Genomic DNA, 26,948 nt, shown 5'->3' on the forward strand with positions numbered 1-26,948 from the left:
GGGTGATGTAGTTCCTACTCTCTGGCACAAAAATTGGGGGCTGAAGATTGATCTTTCCTGTCCCTGAGTGTCTATGACTTGCTTGACAGGCATGAGCTGGCTCCCAGATGTTTAAATTGTCCTCAGCCTGTGATAATTTATTTATCTGTTTATGTGTGTTACCAGAAAAGTATCTCTCAAGCTCCTGACTCATTTGCAGGGGAATCCAGAGGGAACAGTAGCAGCATATAATGTTACTAGAAAGTTTTCTTTTAAAAGTATGTCTGCTTCTGCTTTGGTCATAAGAAGGGCTGGAAACGTGACATTCAGTAATTTTCTTTTCTCCTCCTGACATCCTTGAGACTTTACATTTAAACATGTGGCAAAACCCCCTCTGTCACAGACTTGTCTGAATGTATAGAGCAAGCCTAAAAAAACCAGAAAACTTTGATCTCTGTACACTTTCAGCCATAAAAAATTATAGTAACACTCCAAGTGTCAGACATTTTTTACTTGTTAAAAGTGAACTATTATGGTACAGTGATTTACGACATTGCGTAAATCTATTGGAGCGAGCAGAAAAATGGTCCCTGTGTGCTGCTGTATTAAGGTAGCTGAAGAATACTCATGACATTCTGACTTTGAAAAAAGTATTTCTGTTAAGTTACATGATGAAATCACAGGCGTGACTTGGGGCGCTGGAAAAAAAACTGTTAGGGCTAGACAACTTTTTCTGCACTTGCCAGTCTTTCTTTTTCACAGAGGGAATATCAGAGAGACCCCCAAAAAGGAGCAAGTATTTAGATTAAGATAATCTTAAAAAATTAAAGCAGCACTATTGGCTGCTCCTGAAGTGTTTGATGTTTGAACGCGCGACTGAAAGCACATGTTATAGTGTTCCCACCTCTGCATCTTAGCTGGCCTTGGGGCAGATGGCTTAACATTCCCACCACCCTGAAAAGCGGGGATAAGTTTCCAAGTATGAAGTTTATAAAGATTTCTTATTACATACTTATGCAGCACTTTGTCCTTACAAAGACAAAGTATTTTTATTACAGCAATAATAGAAATAATTTAAATTGGAATTATTGCTCTGAGTCTGCGTTTTTTGTCCATGGAAAATAGTTTGGCGCATTGCTAAGTGTGTTTTTTATCTGTTGGAAGCTTTTTGTCTTCTGCTAGTAGATGATCTTATTCTGTCTCAGAGCTGCTTTTCAGTGCTTCATGTCTCTGACATTCTTTAAAAAAAAATCAGCTCTCTGATGGATTGCATATTTCACTAGGCTAAAATCATCATAAAGTTTGAATGCCTTCTTTAGAAGAATTCTTCCATACCCATTTTGACTGTTAAAAGTGTATTTTTCAGCATTCCTTTATAGAAGGAATAATATAACTCTGCTTACCAAAAGACTTATCCGTGGGTAACTGCTGGCCATATTCAAAGCTATTCTTCAAATTGAAGTTATTTTACAAATTGTGTGCATGTAAAGCATCGCTTGTTTTTTAATGGGCTTTGTGTTTACAGTTTAATTTGTTTTCTGATAGTATCACAAGCCATCCCTTGGAGGACCAGGGGAGAACTAAGAGTGGATGGGGCTCTGGGAGGAGAGAAAGAATACTGATTGATTTGGTTTTCTTTCATTTGTGGAGGATAGTCAGTCATTCTTAGGACATCGCCATGGTGGCTTTGGAAATGCTGATTATTTTTCTGTTTATTAAACTGAAACATTTTCTAGTTGTAATTAGCCAGTTCCTGAAGTTGCATGTGACTTAATACAGTCTAATAAATTTAATGCATAAATGTTGGAGTGTATTCCAGAAAAGGAAGTGCTTCTCTGCCCTCTGGCTATGTGGAGAATGAACTGTGGCAGCTGTTCTGATGGTACAACGCAACAGCACAGAATAGTTGAGGCTAAGAGGCAAAGAGGACCGTGGAGAGGTGAGATTGGAGGGTGTTTTAGCTAGGCTGTTTATGTCACTTAAGGAACTCTAGTTGGAAACAAAATTACTACCATTTTCTCTTTGTGTCTTCTAGAAGATTTTTAGTAAAACTACCAAGTCAGAACTTCTATTTGACTTTTCATCTGGGAGATGCTTTGTCCAAAACTATTTATCTTCAGGGTTGTCCAGCAGAGTCATTGGAATAGTGTTGTCCGCAAAGAAGCTTACCTCCTCTTCACTTGGCAATACGTTTTTCCTTGGATGTATCCCTTAGCAGTATTAAATCAGACTATCTTTCTTTAGTCTGAGAAAGCTAATAAGATCACTGACTAAAATGGAATGAATTCCTAACAGACTAATAAATTATAGGCAACCATCAGACAAGAGAATGGACAGCAGTACAAAATAGAGAATAGTATAAGAATCATTACTACTGTTTTTATTCTGAAAGCTTCCTTATAAGCAGTGGCTGTATATATTAATTTTGGCACAAAACATATGTATGGATGTGGGCAATGAGCTGGATGCAGATATTTGGAGCCTTTCCAGGATTTACCATTGAATGAGCTAGTGATGAACCTTATGAAAAAGCCAAGCTTTTCCGCTGACTTTGATACCATTACTTTTAAATGAAGTCTTTGTTTAAAGCAACCAAGTTATTTTTTAGATGCATCGAACTGCAAATTTTCGGAGGCCAGAATCAGGGCAGGATTGAGCTTTACAGTGATACAAAGAAATCTGTATGAGTAACATGCATTATAGTTGGCTTTTATTTTATGTCATTTGGACATAAAAGATGAAGATGACACCAAGGGCAAGAGCTAGAACGAATATGAATCTGTGGTTGAGTGTTGTGAAGGCACTGAAGTCCCTTGGGAAGCAGTAGCTGAGTTTAATCTTTCTTTCAGCTGCCTTTAATACGCATGCCATTCCCTCTACAAGAATTCTTAGCCCAGTACGGTGCAGATCTGTAGTACACTTTCAAATCCTTTGCTGAACCTCAGTAGCTTATGTGGTGCTTACCTTCCAACAGCCGGGAGATGGGTATTTTAATAGTCAGTTTTTTAAAAATAGTAAAATTCAATTACTAATTTTTTGAGTCCTAGAAAGCGAGGAATAAAATTTTAGAAGAAGGAGTGGCCTTACCTTTGGGGTTTTGTTCTTTATTAATGCTTTTGACATCATGTCAAAGTAGGTATCTCAAGCCCTTACTGGCTTGCCTGCCAAAAATCTGTATCTCTCTTATTACCTGATGGCACCAACTTGTAACAACGTCCTCTGAATTCTCTTCTTTGAGTTCCAAACCATCTCTGCTTTCAAGAGCCTTCTGTGTTAGTGTGTTGTCCTATCTAAATATTATCCCAGTACTTGTGCCCTAGAACTGTCTAGAAAGATTGATTTCTGGAGAAAGTACAAGTCGGGGGTGGGGGGGAGCCAGAAGATCTGGTTCCCATTCTTGTTTCCTGTATGATTTTTGGCAGGTTTCCTCATCTGTACGTTTGAAATAATAACTGCTCTCATCATGGGATTCTGAAGCTATATTAACTGACAGCAATAAAATGTGTTGAGATGTATAGATGAAAAGGTATATAGTAATGCAAAATTACAGAAATGTAGATGCAGAGGCAGTAACTTAAAGCTGATTGTTTTATCATATTTACTTTGACAAAAATACTTGCACAGAGTCCTTGTAGTCCAGGTCTCCCAACTGAAACGTACTAGCACGTAAGAAGGGCCCAAAGTGAACTGCTGATGAGGTGAGGTTTGTAGGATGGTGGAACTCCTGATAACGATTTCTTTACTGGAAATTCAACTGTAGGATTCCCTTGCCTTTTGTACAGAGAAAAGAAGTTTGCTAGTGAAGTGACCATTGGGGATTTATGAGCTATTTTGTTGTTACTGATGTTGCATGCGCAAGATATGTGGATACGTGTTTGTTTATTTTCACGCTACCGACCTGAAACAGAAACTCTGTGACCTAATACTGTGTGTCGGAGAGTCAAGACTTGTATTCTTCCAGCAAACATAGCAGTTATTTGGATTAAAGAACACATTTTGAGTAGTTTGTCTGCAAATCATGTGGGTAAACACTAACTTTATTATTGATCAGCAAAGAGACATACTGTGTATTTTGCAAGCAAATAGTGTTCAGACCCTTCTACATAATTATAATCCTTTCTCCCTTTTTTCCTGCACAAAAATTGTCCATTATTTAATGTGGCCAGCAGTGTGGAGAACTGGGGTTGCGTTAATGATGCCCTTCTCCTTGTTCTTGTCTACTGTGTTTGATCCTGTAGTCAGCTACAAAATAATGTATGGAGTGACAAGGATGGTATCTTGATTGTATCCAGCTGTCTGGAACAAGTCAAGGGCAAAGAGGCTTTCCATGTAGCAGTAGATCCATCCAAGCACCCACTAAAGAATACCAGAAATATTAAAATATAAGCCTGTTTTAAGCCTGTTCCTATCAAAGGAAGCAGGTTGGTTAGATCCAAAGCCAGCTGTGAAAGTAGTTAGGTTGTAGCCATATCTACTGAAGTTAACATTAAAAGTTCTATTTTAATCATGCTTGGGTTTAGGTAGTGTTAAAATCTTTTTTAATAGTTGGTTGTATTTCTCTACAACAGGGAAGTTAGTATCGCTTAAGTGGCCTTTTGCTCTGGGGTATGGCTTCCCTGAGTTGTAGGGTCCAAACAAGCTCGGGATTTTTTGTACTTCCAGGTAGTTTCCCATTTCAAGAATTGGCACTTAGAAGAATTGAAGGGGTCTTTGCGCCCCTGTAACCCTGCCCTCCTGAAGCAGAAGTGTTGCATCCGCACATTTGTGTTTGCTTGCTGTGCAGGCCTGGTTAGCACGGCGTCATGTCTTTTTCTTCTCAGGTTTGGCGTGAGTTCCCTGATCGGTTGGTTGGATATCCAGGCCGCCTGCATCTTTGGGACCATGAAATGAACAAATGGAAATATGAATCAGAGTGGACCAATGAAGTCTCAATGGTGCTCACTGGGGCAGCATTTTATCACAAGGTAATATTCAACTTGTAGTATACTAATGTACAACGTAACCTTTTTTAAAGAGCTGCATGTGTTTCTGTCATTGTTCTGTGAGTGTTTTGTGGTGCCATGATTGTTTTCTATAACAGAGAGCCAATTGCAAACTTTCCGTAAGCCTCCTTCTCTGTTACCACCATGAACTTAGAGAAGAACTCTTGCCAGTTTGCATGCCCTTTAACTATATAGCAAATTTTACAGTGAATGTAGCTTTGTAGTTAGCAGTTTAAGAAAAGAAAGTTTGTGTGCTGGTGAGGAAAGGAGTAATTATGCAATTAAGCACCCAAAAATGATTTTCTGTCTGCTAAAGTAGTCCTTGGCTGAAGGCAGTATCACAGTTTGCCCACAATCCATCATTAGCTGCCTGCTGTTCATTGACTGAAATATTTAGAGTCTTATAGTTACTATATCTGTATTTAAAATTATCTTCTCTCTCTCTCCCTCTGTCCTGCAGTATTTCAACTATCTTTACACCTACAAAATGCCGGGAGACATCAAGAACTGGGTGGATGCTCACATGAACTGTGAAGATATTGCCATGAATTTTCTGGTGGCAAATGTCACTGGCAAATCAGTCATTAAGGTGGGACTTTTCTGCAGTTTAGCTTCACAAAGTTTAAAAATATGATGTACGTAGTCATATGAATGTATTTAGTAGGCTTCAATATATTACTTCATCTGCCTTTTTCTCTCATTTACCCTGCTATGGTGTCTTGTTCTCCTTCCATACTAGAAAAGCCCTTTTAGTAAAACTTCTTTGCTAACTTGGAAGGGAGAATTGGTTTTTACCAGTTGTTTCTGGTGGTTATTTTAGCTATCTAGATGAGGCATGAAAAGGTAATTTAAATGATAGTTATATATATGTGTGTGTATATACACACCCACATACATATATTTTAACTATTTGAGATCACTAGAGGAAAGAAATTGCCAACTGTCTACAGCTTGCTCTGTCATGGCCTGGCAACAGCTGATTTATAGGAATGTTAATTGCAGGAATGTTAATTGCAAGATCAGCTTTAAATGAACTTTTTATCCCTGAATTAATTTCCTGACATGTTTCGACACGTTTTCAGGTCTGGACATTCACTCTGTACATTCATTTCAAAGTGTGTCAACTTGGAATGAGATTTAGAGGCCACCAGGCGTTACTTCAATTAGCAGGGTCCATTTTCCCATCTGTCCATCATCATTTACTGGGACTGGTGGCTGCGTTTCCTAGAAAAGTCTTTAGAAGATAAAGTGTGTGTTTTTGCTGAAAAAGTTCTTGAGCTGTATGAGGGCACAGCAGAGTAATTTGGCACCTCTGTGCAGTTCGGAGAGTCTTGCAGAGTTTGCCAGTCAGCTATTAACTGGAGTGAGCAAAAGAGCGTCTGTTGGATTAACGTTACGGTGAAGTATGGGAAGCTATATTTCATCGCTGTTATGGCTGCAAGAACAAATGGTGTTTATACAGGGACCTTGGCAGTGAGAAAACAGTCATTAAACAGGAATTAAGGAGCTTGTCATCGCCACTTCTTTTCAGTTACAGAAGGAAAAACCCCTCCAAGCCATTTTTATTGGGCCCCTGTGAATTTTGCAGTCAGCCGGGCCAGATGGAGCTGAATGGAGGAATGGATTTTCTTTTTTTTTTTTTTTGCCCTGTGAGAAGAAACTACTTATGAAGAATATGTATTTTTTAAAGATACATTTCAGTGACCCGAAAGACCGTTTCATATCTCTGGTACCCCAAAGGAAAGTCTGATATGGAAATAGCAGTCTGCATTCCTTATCCAAAAAAATTAAAAATACAAGAGGGAGTCAGCAATCTTAATGAAATGGAAAATTCAGAAAATATATTCAGCAATGTTTGATTTCTGTTTGGTATGACATTGAAATGTGCTTGTGCGAAGTGCTGCAGTGCCTCACGGATGTTGTGGAACACTTGCCATGGGAGGGGGAAGTGGGTTTTTTTTTTTTTTTTTTTTTTTTTTGAAAACCCCCCCCCCCCCCCCCTTTTTTTGAGACAGCTCAGCTTACACTGCAGGCGTGTTCAGAGGTATTGCGCTGCTCTCTGTGCAAGGAGATTAATGTCCCTTCTGTTGATATTTGATGATATCTGGCATGCCTTTCTGCAGGTGACCCCACGAAAGAAGTTCAAATGTCCAGAATGCACAGCAATTGATGGGTTATCACTGGACCAGACACACATGGTGGAAAGGTGAGTGACCACCCCTTTATTCCTCCGATTGCCTTCTTCTGATCCCTAGAATCTTATCCTGTCTCTCGTTAAATTAGGATCAGAAATACTCACTGATTGTATTTCTGTAAACTTCTAATTTTGAAAGAATGTCGCATGGATTTGATCAGCATAAGTCATTCCTACAATGGATGATGTGATGCTGAAAAGTGGACTACTACAAGAAAGGACTTTAGAAGGGCACATTTTTTAGCAGCTTTGCTGTAAAGCCTATAGGACACATACATGAAATTCAGGTTGTTGGCAGTACTTCCAGTAATACCACATTTCTGTTTTACCATGGAACATCAACTAATGAGTACGAGATTTATTTTTTTTAAACCAGACAGTTGCCAGCTTACCAAGGAGCAACAAGGATATGAATTATTAATAATATTATTTGAATTGATGTTTGTACATTGTCTTTCCTCCAGATTGTGAAGCACACATTAGTCCCACTAATGAAGGGCATTTGTCTGCACAATTGCATATCACATTTTTTAACAATAGCAGCATTATTATATTTTTGTGATAATTTAATTTTGAAATTAAGTATGTATTTGGAAAGGCAGTGAATGATTAGACTGAAATACTGAAAGTTGCTAAAAATAAGAGTTGCATTCCCTGTTTTACAGTAAAATGGCTTCCCAGCCTTGACCAAGGCACTAAACTTCCCTCTGTCTTGGCTTCTCAATGTGTAAAATAAGGGAAAGCTTCTTCACTTTTACAAAGCTGTTCAACACCCATGTTTGAAAAGGGCCGTCTGACAATAAATGTGCATACTAGTTACTAGGTGGAATTAACCTGAGATCTAGGACTGACAAAGGCATTTCACGTTAGGCTTCTTGGGCTATTGCATCTCTCCTGCAAACTTTGGGGAAAAATAATTTGCAGCCATAGAATTGACGGGGTAGGTAAGTAGGGGTAGCCATGGTGCTGGACGAGACCAGCAGAAGAGGTGACAAAATAAAAAAAATTTGACCTGCATTTAAAAGAGGCCATTTCATATTTGCACTGAGAGACATACCATGATTATCTTACTAGTTACCATGGTTATCATCTTAACAGTGAGCTTTTTTCTGTCCTTCTCTGCAGTACTCAGCAAATGTAAAGTGTTGTATACGTTTACTGGCCTTTAGTAATGTAAATTATATCTATGTATTGTAACATATGCAGTGAACTAATGCAAAACTGGGTAGTAGGCTGGGGGCTTATTTACAAGAAAAGTGCATACATGTGTCTGATATGTAAACACACATTACACAACACACACAAACACATATATAGTTTGGCTTATTGGTTATTAACCAAGCATCATGCCAGGCATTGAAAAGCATAACAACCAAGGTTAGTGACAAAGTATTCAGACTGGATGTATAATAAGGATGGATTAAAAAAAAGAGTAGGCAAGTCAGATGTAAAACATACCCCATGAAGATGGTAAAATTACTCTGCAGAAATCTTCTTAAGGGACTGGAAGCTTTGTAGATCTTAAATGTTAGCTGAAGGGGAAGCCCAAGAGGTTTTCCTATGTCTAGCAGTTTGGCACTGGCTTACAGGATGGACTACCTGAAGCCAGTTGATGTTTTGTGTGATCATACTAGTAGCATTACAACAGCACATAGGAATTTTGGTCATGAACTAGATTCTCATTAAGGTAAACACTGTAAAAACCGAAGATGAAAAAGTGCTTTTTGCTCCAAAGTGCATTATGATGCAGGGTAAAGGTCATGTTTCCATGTCTACAGCAATTCTTGTATCCTCAGAGTAAAATATCATTGACAGTTTATTAAGAACATCTTTAAGCTGTTGCTTTGCTTCTCTGTAATTTCCAACAGTGGAGATAACTCCGTTGTGGGAAATGTTAGTTTGACTGCAAATCCACATACTTTTATTTGCCCAGCCAAAGGAGTACACGCTGGGATAGAGTCTGGGTACAGGAGAAAATCTGAGGGGATATACAGTTTGAGTGTATTCAGGCTTTATTTTGAAGATCATACTGAAACTGGATGCTACACCTAATACCTTCTTGCCCTTTGTTGTTATTATCTACCTTCAGTATAAGGGAGTTATTTGAAAATCTGAAAGGGTTTCTTTTTTTGAATCTTCTAATCTAGCTATTCATTTTAAGTGGATAACAAATGATAGCAACTCCTAGAGCAAATTTTCCTAATGTAGCAGTGACTAAGGCCCTTATGGCTCATATAAATATATATGTGTGTGTGTGTGTATACACACACTAGCTATTTTCAGGGACAGGAGAGAAGCTAATGGAAAAAGTGCGTGCATCAGGGAATCCTTGTCATATCATAAAAGAATAACTTTGTACAGATAACTTTACAGTGTTGGGCATGAAGAATAATACTTGGGGTATCAGGCAAAAAGCCATTGTCAGCTTCTCTAGCAACTTCCCAAAATGCCTGACTCCTTGTTTTTTTTTTAGCATTCAGAAATAGCGAGCAGGTAGTCTGAGCTAATTACTTGCCCGGATATCCAGGGATCAACCTACTGTTTGTGAAACAAACAGTTTATCAGGGTTGTCATGGGCATGCACAACATTTAGTGTTAGGTTTCTGGTTCAGAAATAGCAGGCAGATGCCCAGCAACTGCCTGATGATTGTTTTGTAAGTGTAAAAGGTTTGAGAAGTCAGTTGTGGAGATCTGTCCAGGAGAGGCATGTAACTGACCAGTTCTGTTGGGCCTTTTGACACTCTCAGCAGAGACAAAGGAAAGGTGGTACAGTTGAACACTGTCTCTTATTAAGGGATTATTTTTTTTTTACAGATACTGAAGGATATTTACAGCAAATCATGGGAAAGCCAACACTGCTATTTTTCCTGCTGTGTAATTTCTCTGAGATAAATAAAGACTTTAGTCCCCGGGCTAATCAAGCTCCATCATTAAAATACATTAACTAAAGAAAGCTTTGAACCGAGAAATCCCCTTCTTGCCCTAGGTTAGCCTTTGCATCAGGTCAGAGAAGAAGCTGTAGGAGGATCTCATAATCCCTGCATTTACAGGTGCTGTTTAAGTAGCAACCAGCTTTCTGCCTTTAGCATCTTTGCATGTGGCTCTCAAAAATGGAGAACTCTGTAAAATGCAGCCTAGAGGGCAACTGCCTGTACAGTAAATACAACAAAGGGCTGAGCTGCTTCTGCAGCAACATTAACATTAGTGTGTTATTTAGGACATGTAAATATTTGTTAAAGTCAAAATAGGAAGCCATTCCCTTAAGAGGCAAACTGACCAGGTAACAGTTGGCCAAAGGTTGCAGGTGCAGAGTTACCCTGCCAAAAAATATTTGGGTTATAAGGGAGAGGAAACTGATTAAAAGAGCCCTTAACAGATGTGAAGTTCACCCAGTCTGCCAGGGGCAAGAGGGCTCTCAATTTCTCAGTTCATACAATCTTAATTCCTTGCTGAACACAATTGCATGTTGTCGGCAGAGCAAGGAAAAAGAAGGAATAGTTCTTGGATGCAAACTTTCCTTTGTCAGTACAAATTTGCAAAACTTATCGACACAGCCAAGAAAAACACCTTCCCTCCATGTTAAGATGATATGTTACGTTCTCTTGGCTAACTAGCTTTGAATGTTTAATGTTCTAGATAACCTTTCTGATTTATATTGTCCAAAAGTGACGGAGGCTTTGGAATTCAAGTGATTTAGTTCAGTGCAGGAGATGAAATTTTTTGAAAGAGGGGACTTACCTTCAAACCCATTTTGTGGCTCGTGTATGACATTTATTTCATCTCAAAAAGCCTGTTTCTGATCTTTGAATTTGGTATTTCCTGAGGACTAACTTTTCTGATTCAGCCAGAATGATTAGAACACATCAATTTTTTCCATTTTTCATTTTTTCATTTCTTTAACAATGCAGTGGTTTCTTGGTGGTTAAATATATTGTACCAGTATGCTTGAATGGTCTTTCCACCAGAATATGTTTGGCTGTAGAAGGATTCCGTCTTGATATTTTCTCATAAGACCTCATCTTTGATTTGGGAATATGACCTCTGGAGGGAAGAGGTCAATTTTGTCTCCACTATCCATTTAGTTTTGTCTTTTGCTCGGAGGGTGCCGCTTAGTTCCGGTTGTGACAATGGCTGATCTGATGTGGACACCTGCCTACCAGGCAGCAGGCTGAGATAACTAATTCATTTCACACCGGCCACCAAGCAGCTGTTACATTACAATGTCTTTCAGTCATTACTGACAGAGGCAGGATTTGAACCAGTAGACTAGAAGTATTCTTGTATTCCAGAAACCAGTGAGGGCCAGCAGCTGTGCAAACTTCTCACATGCACGTATCCCAGTGCATCTACCTCCTCGCCTGTCAGGTCTGTGCTTTTCCTGCCGCGAGACTTCTCCAATACACACAACTTGGATTGTAGTTAGCCACATTTCTCAGAAGTGACAGATGATTTGCAAGTCTGACCTTATCAGAGAATCACATGACTTCAAGGTATCTCAGTGTTGGGCATCTCCTGGAGGCAACAGAAAACTTAGTGTTCCTGGAGAAAACACTCAGTTGCTGCTCTGCCAGTTACTGTAACCTCTCTGTGCCCAGGGCCCAAAGCTCACCCTCTCGATGGTTCACCTTGTTATTGCAGACATTGAACAGCTACATGGGTCTCTTGCTTCAATCCTGCCTGATGGCTCCTTTGCTGTTTCACCTCTGTGCTACCCTGGAGCAAAGAGTGCTTGTGCCCGCTCTAGAGGTTGCTTCCCACTGCACACAGTTTTCTCTTACGCTCTGAATTCCTGGTCATTTGTTTCCTAGTCCAAAGATTTGAATCTGGAGGTAGGAAGAAGTATGAGGGGATGAGAAGGTAGTAGAAAGTGAAATACCTGCATTTAATTGCATTAAATATTTTATTGAAGTATAACCTATATGAAGTAGTTTTCTGACACTTTTTCTGGCCAGAAAATAGCCTGAGATACGTCCGTTATACCTTGAAACAGCTACGTAGAGATGTAGCACTTTAACAGCCTAGGCTTTGTGTTTTCCAGTCATTTAGTCTAGTTAGGGAGGGAGCCATGGGATGGCTCAGAGGCTGAGGAATTAATTTTGAAAACCAGTCTTGCTGTCCCATCTACTTCAAAAGAGTGTTTGGGGCAGTGTTGAGCAGTCCCCATCACAAAACTGTCACACTCGGTTGGTGTGATTGACCGGGTCTGTTAAGGAAAATTATCCTGGAGCCGTAGTGACCCTCTAACCCTTCGAAGGGGTCGGGAGAGGGTGCAGTGGTTGGAAAGCAAGAGACCTGCTCTGGGACCGCCTGCAGCACGTCAGCCTCTGTAACCGAGTCAGAGTGCTCATTTCTTTTTTATTTTCCCTTTTGAACAGCAAAAGAAACGTGACCCGTTTTCTTGTACTCGTCTCTCTTATGTGTTGGGCACTGTTGTCACAATTCTTGGTATCTGAAGTTCTTAAAAGATGTTTTACAAAGTACACAGCTAATGTTAGCTGAGTGCTGGATGAGATGAGATGAGCCAAGTTTTGCCTGCCGTGCTTCCACAGGTACTGTGCCTTTCAGTGAAAGAGTTAAAGGAGCGATGTAAGGTTAAACATCTGTTTGCTTGGTTTTTGAAGCACATGGCTGTTCCCTTCCACAGCATTACTGACACCTGAGATTATTAAAACTGAAAGTCATCAATGGTCCAATCTTTTTTGTGCTGATGTGATAGCTTACTGCTCAATATCTCTTTATTTGGACAAGGAAAATAAACTAGTTGGTTTCATTTTATAGTTTTTATTCAGCTTCACTTTTAAGTTACAGTTCAATCAGCACTGCCTGTACACTGAGGCATGTTTATTTTTGTGGGAAAAGATAGAGCTTCTGAAGAAGCCTGAAAAAAGAGACTTTTTTAGAACTGCATTTTCACAAAGGCTTGGCTTTTGCAAAACCTTCGTTATGAGCCAAATTGACCCAACAGTGGCCCTTTAAGAGACATGTTGGCAGTTAATCTGTTCTGGTTTACAGCATGTACATTGCTTTAAGAATGACTGGAATTCTAGGGGGAGGGAGAAGGGAAGCTTTGACCTCCATGTGCACATGTGCTGCTGCCAGCATCCCCTTGCTCGTCTTTGTGATTAAATGGATAAATCAAAGAACACCAGCTTCTTTTCAGTTCTTTCTGCAGCGAGGCTTTCTTTTTATTTACTAGTAACCAGACTGGCTGAAATACTTCCAAGTGTGAGAGGGAAGGTTTCTACCAGTTATGTTGATGTGGGAGCCGGTAGCCAGCCCAGTTGCTGGGGTTCTTAATTACACTGCTTTCCCTTTCACCAGATCTGAATGCATCAATAAGTTTGCCTCTGTCTTTGGGACTATGCCTCTGAAAGTGGTGGAGCACCGTGCTGACCCTGTCCTCTACAAAGATGACTTTCCTGAGAAACTGAAGAGCTTTCCCAATATTGGCAGCTTGTAAAGGCAGCTGTGAGACAAACCGGAGTGATGAAAAAGACGGCCAGAAAGGTGCTATGAGGAATATAAGGCCCTGAAGAAAAAAATCACTGGAGAGTGGGTTACATCTGAGGCAGATGGGAATTAATGTTTTATTCTGGTATGTTGTCTTCCCTTTACATTGCACAAAGACATAATGGAAAGCTGAACAACTGCTTCTCTGTTGCTCACAGAGGATTGAATCTATTCAGTGGGTCCTCCCAGAAATGTCAAACACACACTTCTCTCCAAAGGAGGCTATGCACTTGGGAGAATAAAACAGACTCTCGATCTCTGTGGTCTTACTGGCATGACTGACCTCTTCTATCAAATGTGCTGCAGTTCTCTGTTTTGTAAGCATCCATCCATTCAAAGCAACTGTCTGCAATGTATAGCTGCTCTCTTTTGGGAGGAGCTTATTGCTTGTGCGGTTGGTGGGCCTCTGTCTTTTGAGCTTAATTGTTGTCTTAAGTAACTGTGTAACAATTTTATTTTTTTTTCTGCATCGGGAGACAAATGTTTATTTTTTTACAACATCAGCAACAAAAATTTGTGTGTTGTCATGTGGTTTAAAGGGCAAAGCATTTTGTGTTACTTAAATTATTTTAATACAAACTGAGACACACAGCAGCTGGGAGGATGGTCTCCTTCAAAGCAGAGAGACCTGCAGGACAGAACTCCAACTGCTACTCCTCTTCTTCCTGCATAAATCTCAGGTTTTCTGCTGCATCCATGCAAAAGACTGACTGTCAGAACTGCTTGTATTATACAGAAAAAGATGTATCTTTCACTCTTGCTGTATTTTTTTGATTTTCATTATCAAAACAGCGGTCAGGTTACAGTTTTACATCGTAGGCATACACAGGAAGAAGAGCTATGAAGTATGGTTTTCACATCTGAATCCTCTTCAGCAAGCAGCGTGTTGTACTGATTTGTAAAACACTTCAGTGTACAGAAATTCCTAGTTACAGCTTCAACATGCAGGGATATATGTACATGCAAGACACTATTAATGCACACTTACAAACTCCCATAAATTACCATTGTTGGAAAAACTACTGCATCTTTGCTTGAAATTTAACTAAGGAGCCCATTGGCACAGGCTGCCACTGAAACATGCAGCTTAGGAAGGCTTTTGGAGAAGATCTGCATTTCTTAAGAGCATTGGAATTGCTTCTCAATACTGAAATTAACCTGAAATAGAAAGTTTAACACAGTGAACTAGAAATAGAATTGCCTGGACCGTTATCTTTTGCCCTTTAGTATTAAAGATGATCCCAAGTCAGCCTGAGAAAGGAATCTCTGTTCCAGCTCCACTGATAAAATGCTTGTTACCAGGTAAGGGGAATTTCACTGTCTTTTGAAACCTCCATTGCTGCCAGTTCCAGAGACATCCTACTTAATGGGCTGTTTTTCTGTTACACTGCGAGCAACCTTACTCCTCAGATTTTGCCAAACCCCAAACAATAGGACAAGTGTTAGGCATCACGGTTCACCCCCTCTCCTAAGCTGGATAGGCAGCAATGACAGAAACCAAATGAAAGTCAGGCTAGAAACAGGAAACATCTGCTCCTATTTGTCTCACCCCCACTAAGACTTATCTTATTGTCCAATGCAGTGGATGTGCTGTGAATGAAAATCATATTGGAACAATAGCTCTGAGGGGATGCTTCACTTCATAACTCCCCTGGGATATGCCTGTAAACTGTATCGTCCGATTCTCTGGGAACGTTTAATTACTAGTAAATGTTTTTTCGCTGCAGTCTTTGTTTCATTCCTAACTTGCTGTGGGGAGGGGGTATTGGGGTGCTAGGAGGATAGCTGTTGCAGTGACAACTGCTGTCTGCACAGTGGGTATCACAAGATAAAGGAAGGTTTGTCACTCGCTACTTCTCCTTTGCAGCCTCTCAGGTTCATTCACATTGAACTTTCTTTCTGAGTCTTCCTGTTGATTTATGTCCTGATGCTTGAGCATCAGGAGATACCAGCATATTTGCCTTGAGAATTTTGCTTTAAAAGGGTAGCTGTGACAGTGTAGTAGTCACTTCAGTTTTGGCTCTTTTGGGGCTGATCTCAGATTGGCAAGCCTTAGCAGTTTAACTGAGTTTAACATCTTCCTTACAGAGAGTTGTGAAGCTGTTGTGATTTCTTGGTTCTTTCTCAGTAAGCCAGTAAAAAGTATATATTTTGCACAGTCTTAAAAGACACAGAGGATCTGAAATAATTGGTGGAATATTTTTGGGTGGAGACAAACTAACCAAGCCTCCTAAACTGATCCATAGTCTCAGGTCAGTAAAAAGGCAACAAAAAAAGGCAAGTAAAAAGGTTCCTTGTGCCTGTATCCCAGAGCATCTGAGTTGATTCCCCTTCCACAAAATGCCCAGTGACCCCTATCAATCATGGTTTGTCCTTTGGCATTTTACAGTTGCTTTTATAGGGCCATCTCATTTAGATGGTAATTTGTCTCTGGTTTGTGCTATGGAGAAAATTGGGCAATTGACTGTAAAAAACAACAAAAATAAAAAATAATAAAAAATATCTGTCAAATGGCCTACTTCCTCTCTACATTTATAATTGTGATGTTCTTGATGCAAAATCTGTAAAGGTAAGATGTACCTGTATGTCTAATTTGGAATGAGTTTGTTGTCAGTCTTTAAGATCAATGTGAACTTTCCATTGTATATATGTTATCAAAAAAAGGCTAATATTAGTATATTAAAAAGTAAATTCAAGGGGTCTTTGTTGTATTTCACTTCTGAAGCTGCACAAGAAAACATGGATGCATTTAGAAAGGAGAATTGTAGTGACAAACTGTTTTGCTACATAAATCTCTGTTAAACTTAAATATCCACAGTGTACTTTAGAAAGATGTGTCAATATTTTGTCTTTCCCATAACTGGAGTTGGATGGTTGGCTTAGAAGTAGAAGTTTGGTCTGCACGTATTCATGCCAGTCACCTTTTTGGAGAGAGTAGTTGTTACTCCAATTTTCTGCCAAGATTTAACAGTAGCATTTATCTTGGGGAAATAAGGAACAGATCCTTTCTTTGTTTGAGAAGAGAGGCAGCAACTGTTGAAGAACTGTGCATTTGAGGAAAGAACTTTGTCTTTGGCCATTGAGATGGTGGACTTTAGTGTGGTGGCAGCTCTCTGTTTCCAGCAGTGCTGCAGCATGGTCCGGGTGGAGCGTGCTGCAAAAGGGCAGCATGTGTGCGTGGTGCACTCGCTACTTGTGCACAGCGAGGGCTGTGATGTACCGCAGTGCTTGCCCTGCCACTCATGGTGAGTCTTAAGCATAAATTTTTAGCATCACCAACACTCGCTACGATGTGTTGACTCTTTGCTTCCTCACAGCTCTACTATCTCATTACAGGACGTGCCAATTCAAGCCCTGATGTTCTGAATTACTCTCTCCTGCCATCTCCAGCTCCTGCTCTTGAACCTCCTGCCATCTGTTGCGCTTCCACTGGTGTGGTTCAAATATGCTTTACTGCAGCAACTAGTTTATCCCTGCTAATTATCAATTCAAGGCCCTTTTAAACCCAGGGGCCTTGGAGGCACAAGTATCAAAATAATTGCAAGGTGGGATTTAAGAGATGCTCAATGCTTCTGACTCATTTTGCTTTTAGGTTGCATTGGTGAATGTTGAGCGCTCTGGAAAAATGCTGTATTGAGAGACATGAAAATGGATTTAGGGGAACGATTTCAACGTTTTAAAATACCTTCAGAATTTGCCATGAATGCCCTCTATAATGAACGTCTTGTACCCTGGGTACTTCTCACAGGTAGAGCACCTTTTGATCAGGAAAGAACTCAGAATCAGATTAATTATTACTGCGTAAATCTTCTGTCCAGACCTTCCACATGGAAGCTACTGTTGTAACAGGGCTACAGCACAACACAGAAAAGAAAAGCTAAAACTGGTAGTACTGCTGAGAAATGGGATTTGAATGCCCTAGCTGGAGATCAGACGGAGTATGATTTTTTTTTTTCATCACTCTTAAAGACTTGCATGTTTAAATTTTACTAGGACTGCTGCAAAGCATGTTCTTTTGTAAACTAAAATGTAAACTACAGGTATTTCTTGCAATCATGGATAGATTCCTCTGTGTGTTTAAAGCAAGAAAAAACCCATTCTGCAAAGTTGTGTTAGATTATGCTAAAAAGCGAGCTGGTCCAACTGCTAACTTCAGTCTGATCCTGAAAAGCTGGGAAGATCAGAGCAAATACTAGGCAAATATTTCACCGATATTTTTTTGTGGGTTTTTTATTATTATTATTTTTAGGCTGAAAGAAAGAATTCTTTGCATCTTTCTGTAGGATCTGAAAGTTACCCCATAACCAAATAGTCATTTCAAACCTCTTGCTAGCATTGGTTTGCAGCAGGAGATGGCATTTGCTTAGCAGAAAAATCGGCTAGAACACTTTTGCTTTACTGTTGGGTCGGGGATCTTTCGGTTGTATCTCATGCTGTTGGAAGTGCATGTAGGACTGTGCAAGTTCTTTTTATGACGCTTGCCCCTCCTGTATCTGAGCACAATAAATTGAGCTTCACAGTCCTTCTGCTTGAGTAAGATCAACCTCTTAACTCTGACTGCAGATAAAGAAATGGAGAGAAGCTGTGGTATACCCAAGGCCTTAGGAGTTGTGTGGGTAAACCCAGGATTTAACACCAATATCCCAAACCTGTGTTTTAGCGGAATGGCCATACTTTATCTGTACGGTTGGTTTTCTGGAGTTTTGGGTAGCTCGGTACAAAGGCAGAGGACTGTTAGCCTTGACTTTCACTGTCGGCGTGCTTCAGCCTGCCCTGGCTTGACGCCATTTAGAGACATTCCTGGTGCACTCTGTGTAATTTCAGCCTGATGGAAATGGCTGTAATGCAGTCCCACCTCTGCTGATCTTCAGGATTCCCCTGTCTGCAGCTTCTTGTGGTTGCTTTGAAAGCGAGTTATGTTTCCCATTAAGGGATAACAGCGACAATTGAGGCAATTAAGTGGAGTGGCATGGAGTTAGCAGCACGCGGGGAGTTTTCCGACTGAAAACAGTGCAGCTCAAAGGTTCTCCCTGCAAGGTTGCCTGTTTGCTGTCTTCATTTGTCTGGAAAAGGATCCAGTAATTCTCCTTCAGATTTCCTTTACTTGTTCTAAATGCCTGTTTACTTGCATAAATAGGAAGTGCTCCTGCTCCAGACAAGCATGACAGCTCTGCAGTGACTGTGGACTGAGATCAATGCAACTTGGTCGTGATTTTATTAGGTCTATGAACTTGAATCAGTGCTCAGTACCCAGGGGGGTACTGGGGGAGGGGAAGACAACAGATAAGATCGGCAAGGGGAGAACCAGGTTTCTGTAAATAGAAATAATCCACGTGATGACTCTTTCTACAGTCATAAGAAAAAGAAAATACCAGTTTAATTATGAAGTCACATCTTTTGGATTTTTAACCTAAATTTTACTTGACGGAGGACTGGAAAAAGGTGAAAGCTGGACCATTTGACCAACAGAGGTGTGAAGAACTTGGGCTGTACAGACCCGCATGAGGTTTTTCAAGTGTGATTATGAGATATGGTTGTTGTTGTACCCTGTGCTTTTAAGGATGAAGCTTATCTCTTCTAACCCCCACCGCCATTCTGTGCAGCAATGGGAACCTGTAAAACTAAATGCCAAAGCTTGGAACTGACTGAAAAGTGCCACTCGCAGATATCCACCTGAACACCTCATTCTTATCCAGTAGATAAGCCCATAGTCCCTTGGAAAGATACCTGAGGTTTTCAGGCCAAAGGGCTCTATGTTATATCCATATAGCCATACACTCAAGAAAAACCACTGTTTCTCACCTGCTGGTCTGTCCATTTGAAAACTTACAGGTCTTTCTTTTGTGAAACTTTTCTTTCAAAGGGAGAGTCAGGTCTCAGCTGGGTGCTAGGTGCAGTTAATGCTGGGTGCCTTCAGCTGAGGACTGACGGAAACAATGCCCCCTTTGCCACACTTCATACAAACAGGCAAGGGAAAAGGTTCGAAGCAGAAAGGACCGTAAAATGAGATCCAGGAATTCAGCAAGGCTACAGCAAAAGGAGCAGATTGCTAACTCGGAGCATCTGTCTCTGCCCTGTGAGTAAGTTACGAACTGAAAAGCAAGAGAAAGTGGAAGATCCTTTCACAAATAATAAACACTTGTTTGTCTCAGATTAAATGCAACACCTTTACATGTGGGCTCCAGCTGGACATAAGTAGATGCACCTTGCATGGCTGTTACCTTCCTTGCCAATGAGAAGATTATTGTACATCCATCTGCTTAAAGGTTAATAACCTGCTTTTAAAAAGAGGAAGAAAAAAGGCAAATCTGTTTAGTTTACAGGAAGAAAAAATTGTTTTTCATTAAAACTGCCCGAACTTTGCCCTGCCTCAAAGTCGTGTTCTCCAGCAGAGAAGGAACATGTTAACCTAGGTGCTGTAGCCACATCTCCTAGAGAGAAATTTTTCCATATGTTTTAAACAACTCCTGTAATGCCAGTAGGAAAGTGCAGCTTCGAGAAAAGAATGCACATTTCTAATCTGGGTCCTGCCACTATCTGGAGTTTATAGAGAGACTTTTTAGCTCTTTGGCAACGTTCAGGCCAGGAGCAATTTCTGATGTAAACCCATACAACCAAGATGTTACTGAAACTGGCTTTAGGCTCTCGACAGCCTGAACTCTGCCAACATCTGGAGAATCTGTCTTTGAGTGCTTGGGGAGGGAAGGAATTTTTCTTCTACAAGTGAGAGGCACGGATAAGCTTGCAACAGCACCTGCATTATCCGTTTCTTTGTGAGATGGAAAACAGCCATGGTCCATCTGAACTGAGCTGATGCTCCCAGCCAACTGATGGAAAGGCCAGAGGGGCTCTGTGGGTCTCGGTGGGTTGTTGACAGCTGCTGAGCACCTTCTCAGCTCTGTCTGAACATGCAGGGCACTTTCCAGTTCACCCAGCAGGGGCTTGGGCTCCTACTGGTGCCTGTGCTGGTGGATCTGTGGAGTCTGAAGGAAAAGGGGTTACAGCTGGATTTATTCATGGAGCAAAAGCAGGAGAAAGGGCCCTCCCAGAAACCAGTTTTCCCCAGGTTGAGATGGGACAAGAAACATGCCCTGGGAACCTGTGGAGTGGAGACAAGCCCTCCCCTCGGTGCGGGGAGAGGTTTGCCCCGCAGCCCAGTGGGCAGCATCTGGCTGCCAGCAGGTGCCTCTGGGGAACCCGGTGGAGGAGAGGGTGGGTGAGCCTTGGAGGCCTCTGCCAAAGTGGAGCTGAGGGGGGAGTGAGTGTGACTGGACCTGTGGGAATGGGGGAGAAAGGAGTGATTTTGGGGGGGAGGGTCCCCCCACTGGCAGCCCCAAGTGTCTTCTCTTTGGACTTCAGAAGACCTCACGCCGTGGTGCTCCGAGCATGACTGTGCTGTGTAAAAACAGCGGTGCTGTTGCACGGGGAGACGGGTGGCTGAGGCTTCCCAGCTCCATGGCATCTTGTTGCCAAGTCACTCACTTCTCCATGTGTCAGCCGTGATGGATAACCTACTGCCTTGTTACGGACTGCTCAGGAAGGGCAGTGAGACCCGCAGGAGCCCTGTGAGGCTTAAGCTCCACCAGAAGCAGCAGCTCCTGAGCAGTAAGCGAGGGAGACCATTCTCCCCTCTTCGCTGTGGCTACGGTTTCCTCTGCGCTGGCTAGCGGGGATGCTGAACAGCCCTCTCGGAGGTGGCGAGGCCCTCATTAGCCGGGAGCTGGCTGGCAGGATGCTCCCGCGCCCGGCTGCTGGCTGTTAACCATCTCTTTGTACCAGGAGAGGCAGCGGCCCGTGAGCTGCCACCTGTTGTTAATCTACCCCCGGCTAATCCATTCTGCACTGTGTCAGCAGTTCAAAAGGGCACTGTTAGTATTTTTTGCCAACTTCAATTAACGTGAGATTTTGGAGGCCCCTCTGATCACATTTCATCTGTCATGAGTCAGGAACAAACCAGCCAGATTGCAGTTGAGAGGAGAGAAGAGAAGGAGTTTATTGCAAACCAAAACAACAACAACAGTGTTTGTGCCCCTCCTCGGCCGGGGCGGCTGGGAAACGGGGTCCTTCCCAGCAGTGCCGCTCCGTTCAAAAAGTGGAAAAATAAAAATTGGCACCCAGAAATTCCAGCCCCACCCACCTCCAAAAAAAAAAAAAGGGAAAGAAAAAAAAACCTGCAAGTGCAATAACTTACTTGGGAAAAAAAAAAAAAGTTAAAAAGAACCAAGCTGCAAGACTGTTTGTTCTTTTTTAATATTCCACTGTAATGAACTGGTAATACATGGCTGCATAGGCAATAACATTGCATGGCACAAACCTCACATGGCAACATTTTAAATGATTTTTTTTTTATTCTTTTTTTTTCCTGAACTTTTTAAAAACTTTTTTATTTTTTTTTAGTATGTTCTACCCCAGGCTGTTAAGCTAAAGAAAAAAAAAAAAAAAAGGCAGCGTTTATACAAGGTTACAATATTTTACAACAAAAAAACCAATAATATTGATTGAGGTTTGTTTTCTTTCTTTCTCCCAGTCTCTCTTTCAAACACTGCACACCTAAACTGATATATTATTATACATTGAAAACTGTCCTTCAAAATCAGTAGTATAAAAGTCCTAGCTCTACCTACCTACCTAGCTATGTGGGGGCAGTGGGGAACCGTGTTACCAGCAAAGAGTAAAGGGGGTGCAAGGCCGCTCCGTCACCTCCTCCCAGCTCCCTTTGGGAAGCTGCAAAGGGCTGAATGACTTTCCATCTGAATCCGTGCCCCTTCCCATTTGGGTTTAATTTCTCCTTCGATCTGTTTGCTTTTTGCTGTGTCAGTCAGAGCAGCAAAATAAACACGGGGCTCTGCCTCTGCTTGATTATTTTTCAAACCTTTTCCAGGAAACTACCTTTTCGCCTTTGTTTGTTTGCAGAGTGTTTTACAACGTGCTGCCCGCTCTGGGTGTACTTTGGGAAACAGGGAAACACGCCTCCCATCCCCGAAACACCTCCGCCACTGGAGAAATCCAGCCGGCAGCCCTGCTTGGGCAGCACACCTGGCCTGGGTTGGCGCTGTGTCTCCACGGCTGATGGGGCAGGTAAAGCCTAAAGCCATGTGTACTGCCACTCTGCGACCTTGCATGTGATGCGCTGTCACTACGCGTGGCCTTCCCCTAATGCCCTGCCCGCACTCATGGCTCAGGCCAGGCGTGCGCCGGCAGGGATGCTGGCTCCGGCAGGGATGCACGTTTCATCAGGGATGCGCACTCACATGCTGCTGTGGGCTCTAGAGGAGGAGGAGGCTGGTTCTCCTCCACCTTGCTGCCTCAGGCCGCTTTCCCGTGGGCTCTACCCAGGCAGGTGCTGGGGCAGCGAGACCCGAACTGAGTAGCATGTTCAGGAGGAGGCAGCAGGAGCCTGGCCACTGGCTGGAGAACCTGCTGGGAGCGCAGGCGGGCGGCAGTGCTGGTGGTGGGAGATGCGCCGGGGGGGCAGCACAGCAGCCCTTGGAGTTTGGACCCCACAGGGCCCAGCAAGCCCCAAGCCTGTTTCACCACTGGTTTGCAGTTGCTACCAAAGCACTAACTACTGCTCGTAGACGAGAAGTGCCTCCGAGTACTTGGCAGTGAGTGGTACCCGACTGCCTTTAAGCTGGTGCTGGGAACCCGTGCTGCTCTTGCTATTTACATCCTCCTAATCTCAAAGCTCTGTGCCATCTCTGGTGTTTCTAACCATGGGCAACATAAGACAGCCCCCTTGTAGGGTACCCGCTGCACAGCCAGGGCCAGGACTGCTTGGGAGAAATGTTTTGGTACCTCTGTGAGGCCGGAGAAGGCAGCTGGGAGAGCCCAGCTAGCCAGGTGCTGCAGGTGTTGCACCCACAGAGGATGCCGCCGCGAACGTGGCAGGAGTTGGGGCGCTTGGGACTTGTGAGACATTTTGGTGGTGGCTGGGGACAAAGCTTGCAGCTTCGAAGGCAAGCCCAAGCCAGGATATCGCAACTCAATGTATGGACAGGAGTAAAATTCTAAATAAGAAATAAATAGAGAAGAAAGTCATAAATAGAATTGAAAGGTATTAATAATAATAATAATAATAATAATTAAAAAAAGCATCATCGTGGTAACTTGAAACTGCAGGAACAGCACTGACCCTGTGACCCTTAAGAAATGCAGTAGCCGCAGGTTGGCTAGATTAAGATACATATATATATATAAGTGTATATATATATATTTATACAGTTTTTCTTGTTAATTTAACAGCTAGTTTAAAAAAAAAAAACAACTTTTAAATTAATTTAAAAAAACGTGTGTAAATACAGATGCACGTAGCTTAAAAACTGCTGGAATAGCTGCATTCGGAGGCTTCGGGGGGGACAAGAAGGAAGCCCTGCGGCGGGGGGCTCCCGGGAACAACATTCCCCCTCGCCTTGTGATGCTTTCGGGCAGGCTCAGGGCCGGGCACGTGTGGTGGCGTTTAAAATAGATTGAGTGAGTCCAACATGTGCTTTGCACATGGATTTTAAGGTGAGAGAAAGTGGGGGGCCAAGCCTCTGTAAATGCCAAGTCTGCTGCCAGGAGACTCTTCTCTCTCTCTAACAAGACGAGGGATACAGTGCTTAATCTGCTGTGCTGTTAAACAGCTCGGGTGAAATCCTGGCCCCGTGGAAGTCCATGAGGAAGAGCTACCCTTTAACTTCAGTAGGGGATTCCGCTAACCTCTTGAGTGGCTATGGCCCTCCATCAGAGCCGCCTTCCCTACCTGCAGGCCATGTGGGACCCGTTCCTGTGTGCCCGCCCCATCGCCCGCTCCTCGGCTCTGCCTGTTGCTCATTTGCCTTGTCAGTAATGCTGCGGGGCTCGTCGGGCAGTGGCCCTTTGCAGGATTGCCTGCTGACCGTGGGAAGCATCACGCTCCCTGGTGTACCTTGGAACATGCTCTCGGCACTGAGCTCAGCTGCCTGCACAAAGTCTGCTGGAGGCATCGCCTCCTGCCACCGGTTCCTAGGTGGCTCAGGACCCTCAGAGGCTTCTGGGGTGCCCGGTGGGGGTGACGTACACCTCCGACCAGTCAGCGTGATCCTGTCTGGTTCAGTCATCAGCATCACTTTTAGGACCTTAGCCATCATGCCCAATTGCTCTGCTGGATGTTTAGGCTGGGACTTAAGTCCTGGCTGCTTGTGTTGGGAGAGGCCCTGGTCGTACACATGGTGTGGTTAATGGCATGCTGGTTCCCTGTGAGCGCCAAGGAAGGCATCTCAGCATTTCTGAAGAGAGGAAAGAGACATTGCTACTGGTCTTTTCTTATTCCAATAAATATATATTACATTGGATCTAGCAATGGTGTGTCATTTTGTAGTGTATGGCAATCTAAGCGCTATAGAAATACTTGTATACCTTGTTAACCTGAAACCTGACATTTGGTTGTAGCTTATTTGGAGACTTTTCTTAGACCACTAAATATTCCTGGACCTTGAACTACAAGGTCCCCTAAAACTGGGCAGGAGGAGGGGGGGCAGGGTGACACACAAATGTTCATGGGAGTAAAATCCCGTAATTCCTTTGTGAATCTTGGCTGCCCCAGCTCAACCTGAGCCTGCATAGCCACACTGTACGGGTGATAGTGCTCAGCTGACCTTCAGCTTCTCCTTGGTGATAATTCAGTGGGGTAAAAGGATGTTCCAAAATTATTCTTAGCACTACGAGATCATTGAAAAGCTTGTGAAAGATTTAGCCTTGCAAAGGAGATCTTACTTAACAGTTAGTGCTGTGCAGGTAAGAGCACTAGGAGGGAAAAGCAGGGAGGCACATTGGCTCAGACATACCAGGCAAGTTCTGGTGTCTCCTGCTTACTCTGCCAGCTGAAGGGGATCCGAGGTGGCTGGACATGGGTCAGTGTCACCTCATCCAGCCTTGGGTCCCATCCCAGCCTGCTCCCTGTGCCATCCCCTCCACAGAAATGCCCACAGCGGCTGTGTGTGGCAGAGCCCTGGGGTGAAGGGTTGCAGGGAGGGGCTGTCATTGCACATATCTGACCTCAGGACAAGGTGTGGAACTTGATGGCCTCACGCAACCATGGCTGTGTGCTAGCACTTGAGCTGCTTCTCTGAGCAGTCTCATTGGGGACCCATGGATTTACACAGCAACTGTACTCCCCTCCCATAGCTGCTGTCTCTAAAGTGAGGATAGTAATTCCCGACCCAGTGAAAACCAGAGGAAACATTTTGCTGCCCCACCATGCACATGAGCCTCAACATTGACCATGACTGCAGCAAAGCAAAACCCAGGCGCTCCCTGGGGCAGCCAGCCGTGCTGGGAAGCTATCGTCTGCCAGGGTGCACCTCCAGCCAGGTGACCAGAGACCTGGCAAAGACTCCCAGCGTGGTGGCACCGTGCCATGTTGGGAAGAAAGGCATCCCCTTCACAGGCCCCTATGGCTCCGTGCTTCACCTCAGACTGCAGGATGGAGAGGAAGCAGGGTAGAAGGAGACGGGATAATGTTGCCTTCTTTCTAGCCTCAGGTATCTTCCCAGCCCTGTTCCCCATTCAGCTGCGGGAAGTTGTGGCTCCTGCTAAGAGGACGGGAGCAGCCTGAGAGGTGTCTCTTTGCTGGTGCCAGAGTCCCCATCCAGTCCCCTGCCCAGGGCAGAACAGATCTGAGCAACACTGTCGACAAATTGGAAGGGGAAGTTGTGTGTGTGTGTATGGGGCTGGGGGAAGCCGCTGAAATGCCAGCAGGCTCTTGCTCTTTGGAAAGGCAGAGCTGGTGTCAGAAAAAGGAGTGGGGAGAAAAAATGCCCAGGTTATTGGGGAGGTGGTGGTGAGAGGGGACGCATCCCAACCCAGGTCTCACTGGAAGAGGTGCTGCTCCACAGCCTCCCTCTCCCTGCTTGATCCCAGGAAGCCGGGAGCTGCCGCGTTCATGCTGGAAACACTCCACTTACGTTAACATATGTACTTTATATGCCTAGGGTAGCTAAAAGTGCTGCATTCAGATCCCCGAGGAGGCAACTGCTGTCTGGAGTCCAAGCGGATGGATTTATTTGGCTGTCCCCGTGTGCTCTCTCCGTTCTCGTGGGCACTGGGCTGCAGCCCTGTCATGTCGCCCAGGAGATAGCGGCACTGTGCTCCTTTGCTTTCATCCTCAGGGCAGCGATGCTGGAGGTCTTGCGGTCCGGCTCGCTGTTCAGCTCGTAGCCATTGAGGCTGGGGCTCATCCCGGCCGTGCCGAAGAGACCGCCCATGTGAGTCTGTCCCACGTGGCTGCCGGGGCCGGAGACACCGAGGAACTCGGAGGCGCCGCC

The 26,948-nt window shown here is 43.3% G+C and overlaps 2 protein-coding genes across 2 annotated transcripts in view; one reads left to right on the forward strand and one right to left on the reverse strand.

Moving 5' to 3' along the window:
* The window catches only part of EXT2 (exostosin glycosyltransferase 2), a 74,983-nt gene extending 61,148 nt beyond the window's left edge, over positions 1-13,835 (forward strand). Inside the window, exons 10-13 of the mRNA XM_009895624.1 lie at positions 4,800-4,943; positions 5,422-5,550; positions 7,085-7,167; positions 13,477-13,835. Of these exons, the coding sequence (XP_009893926.1) occupies positions 4,800-4,943; positions 5,422-5,550; positions 7,085-7,167; positions 13,477-13,615 (495 nt within the window). The 3' untranslated portion in view covers positions 13,616-13,835. The remainder of the gene's footprint in view (positions 1-4,799; positions 4,944-5,421; positions 5,551-7,084; positions 7,168-13,476) is intronic.
* Positions 13,836-26,741: 12,906 nt separating this feature from the next.
* The window catches only part of ALX4 (ALX homeobox 4), a 10,497-nt gene continuing 10,290 nt past the window's right edge, over positions 26,742-26,948 (reverse strand). Inside the window, exon 3 of the mRNA XM_009895699.1 lies at positions 26,742-26,933. Coding sequence (XP_009894001.1) covers positions 26,742-26,933 — 192 coding nt within the window. The remainder of the gene's footprint in view (positions 26,934-26,948) is intronic.

The sequence above is a fragment of the Charadrius vociferus genome, unplaced genomic scaffold, assembly GCF_000708025.1.
Source record: "Charadrius vociferus isolate BGI_N301 unplaced genomic scaffold, ASM70802v2 scaffold111, whole genome shotgun sequence".
In the NCBI taxonomy this organism is placed as follows: domain Eukaryota; kingdom Metazoa; phylum Chordata; class Aves; order Charadriiformes; family Charadriidae; genus Charadrius; species Charadrius vociferus.